This window comes from Lithobates pipiens, unplaced genomic scaffold (assembly GCF_037356315.1).
Source record: "Lithobates pipiens isolate NorthernLeopardFrog02 unplaced genomic scaffold, aLitPip1_a1.2 Scaffold_8, whole genome shotgun sequence".
In the NCBI taxonomy this organism is placed as follows: Eukaryota; Metazoa; Chordata; class Amphibia; order Anura; family Ranidae; genus Lithobates; species Lithobates pipiens.
The window spans coordinates 623,311,735-623,314,946 of record NW_027507903.1 but is presented as its reverse complement, the minus strand read 5'-3'; the positions used below and the strand labels follow the sequence as shown (position 1 = coordinate 623,314,946).

The window sequence follows — 3,212 nt, the reverse complement described above, 5'->3', positions numbered from 1 at the left end:
CCTTTTAAGTAAACTTTAATAAAAAATCATTTTGCAGCTTGCAGAAAACAAATCAGTTCAAGCACACATTAAACAATATATAGTATGAAATGGACACTTTAATTAAAATGGAGACCATGAGAGCAAATGGAGTGGACAACCTGAACAGCATGAAGCAGATTTTAATTCAATAATAACTCAAAATTTACATTATTGGCAGCTTGAGTGGACTTTCTGGCCACAATGGAGGTGCAAATATATCTTGTTACTTGTTTCTTTGGTGTTTTCTTCTTATATTATCTGTATGATTACATATTTAATTCTCCTACCTGACAGGTCAACTTCCTGGTATTTATGATGTGTCAAGGCAATCAAACAAAAGTCTCAGAGATCCATCTTCTTGGAGTGCAAGGTCTAGACAACTTTAAGCTTCTATTCTTCACTATCCTGCTTCTATTATATATTGCAATAGTGATTGGAAACCTTTCAATTATCCTTCTAGTGTCAACCAATAGTAATCTCAAAATTCCGATGTTCATCTTTCTCCAGCACCTTGCTTTTGCTGATGCTCTAATAGCAACTTGTGTTATACCAATAATGGCAGAGATAATAATAAGGACAAAGAGGAAAATGTCTGTTGTTGGCTGTATCACACAAATGTATTTCTATTTCAACTTTGGGTTTGTGCAATGTTTTCTTCTTGCTGTAATGTCTTATGATCGATATGTAGCTATTTGTAATCCTTTACGTTACATCTTAATTATGGACCGCAGAATCTGCTTCCTGTTGGGTTATGGTTGCTGGGTAATAACTTGGAGCCTATGTTCAATTGAATTTATTTTGATATTTCAGTTTCAGTTTTGTGGCTCTAGTGACATTGATTACTTCTTTTGTGATTTGGGCCCAGTTGTGCAATTGTCCACATCAGACACATCTATCGTACAATGGCTAGACTTCACATACTCTGTCTTATCCACATTCTGTGCTCTTGCTTTTATCATCGGGACATACATCTACATTTTTATTATCATTATCAAGATTTCATCTTCTACTGCCAGAAGAAAATCCTTTTCAACATGTAGTGCCCATTTGACTTCTGTGGTTGCATATTATGGGTCCTTAATCACTATTTATGTGACTCCATCTAATGAAATGTTACCTAACCTGAACAAGTACAGTTCTTTATTGTACATTGTAGTGACTCCATTGATGAATCCTATCATATATAGCCTGAGGAACCAGGAGATAAGACAAGCTGTTCATAAAAAGTTGAGAAAGATAGCAGTGAGATCATCTAGATCACTGATTTTCAACCAGAGTTCCGTGGAACCCTAGGGTTCCTCCAGAGGTTGCTAGGGGTTCCTTCAGCATTGGGCAGTTTCTGCCTCTCCGATAAGTTCCCACTAACACCATTGATCTTTTTAACCATCTGTAAGGAGGTCATTTTACCCAATGACCACAAGTGTAAGGACCATTCTTTCCACTGACCATCATACTATTGTATCACGAGTTGCAGATCTCAAATTTTTAGCAGGGGTTCTATGAGACTGGAGAACTATTTCAAGGGTTCCTCTGTGTTGAAAAGGTTGAGAAAGGCTGGTCTACATAGAGATATGTGAATATTCAAAGGAGAATGAGTGAAATGAAATAAATCTTCCATTAACTGCTTGTCCACTGGGCACTTATACCCCCTTCCTAACCAGGCCAATTTTAATTACTAGTCATTAGTCATGCAACACTGTACCCATATGATTTTTTTGTCAATTTTTTTCACACAAATAGAGCTTTCTTTTGGTGGTATTTAATCACCACTGGGTTTTTTTTATTTTTTGCGCTATAAATTAAAAAAGATTTTCGCCAAAAGTTATACTGCTACATATTTTTGATAAAAATAACCCAAATAAGTGTAAATTATTTGGTCTTTGTGAAGGTTATAGAGTCTACAATCTTGGGGGCAATCATTGCAAATTGATCACACATTATGTAGTGACAGCTAATTTCTTGAGACACTAACAAGCCAGGAAAGTAGAAATAACCCCCAAATTACCCCTTTTTGGAAAGTAGACATTTTGAAGTTGTAATTTTTTTTCCCATGATTCTTTGCAAAATGAAGGTTTTTTTCACAAAATTGCCAAATTAACAGGTTATTTCTCTCACGTGGCATATGCATTCTTGCAACTACACCCCGAAACACATTCTGCTACCTTCCGGAGCAGGTAGAGGTATGTACAGGTTAGTGCAGTGGCCTAAGGGGTTTGGAGGTAAATGACAGGAAATGAGAACTACGTTTACCATACTTCACTAATAATGTAGAGTAATATGGTAACGGAGGGAATGGTCACCTATACAGAGACCTGATTGGGAGTTTCTTAGAAAAATGGTGTTCATGAAGTCTGCTCACTGAATCTGAGCGAATGCTTTCTGGTGGGCCTTCAGGGTGTAAAAGGGTGGTGATACTTTCTTTTTGATAATGAAGATAGGATATGAAGGTTTCGGTGGTATTTGTGGTAAATCACATAAGTATTATAAATGGCCAAACTGAAAAAATAAATAAAGAATTGTTTATACCGATGGTGGGTTCTTCTTGTGGGAAGGTAGGGTTAGATCATTTGACCATTCAAGTCGAGTCCCCCATGAACAAATTATAATTGTGGACACATGCTGGTTTCTGGATTGGGCCGTTTTCAGTTGGTAGACTCGGCCCCCTTCCGTGAGTTTGTACAATGTGCGGTTCCTCAGTGGCAGGTCCCCAAATGCCACTTTTTCTCACGGAAGGCGATTCCGGCTCTCTACCGGCATGTGGAAGGCAATGTCCTTGCCTCGCTGAACAGGGCGGTCAGCGGTAAGGTGCATATTACCGCTGACTCATGGTCCAGCAGGCATGGACAGGGACGTTACCTGTCTTTCACGGCCCATTGGGTCACTCTTCTGGCAGCTGGGAAGGATGCAGGACAAGGTGCAGTAGTGTTGGAGGTTGTTCCGCCACCACGCCTCCAAAATGCTATTATTGGTTGTGACACACCTCTCTCCTCCACCCCCTCCTCTTCTTCTTCCTCCATGGCCTCTTCCAGTGCTCTGTCCTCAGAACCAGCGGTGCTTCGTAGGCGTTCCAGGGGCTACGCAAGTACGCAGGCAAAACTATGCCATGCCGTGCTTGCGCTGGTTTGTTTGGGGGACAGGAGCCACACTGGGGCGGATGTTTTGTCAGCTCTGCAGGGGCAGGCCGAGAGGTG

General features: G+C 40.2%; 1 protein-coding gene across 1 annotated transcript; it reads left to right on the top strand.

The window, feature by feature from the left end:
* The first annotated feature begins 319 nt into the window (after positions 1–319).
* LOC143963915 (olfactory receptor 11L1-like) lies at positions 320–1,804 on the top strand. The gene has a single exon (XM_077473651.1). The coding sequence runs from the start codon at positions 334–336 to the stop codon at positions 1,312–1,314; it is 981 nt and encodes a 326-aa protein (XP_077329777.1). The 5' UTR covers positions 320–333; the 3' UTR covers positions 1,315–1,804.
* Positions 1,805–3,212: the final 1,408 nt, after the last annotated feature.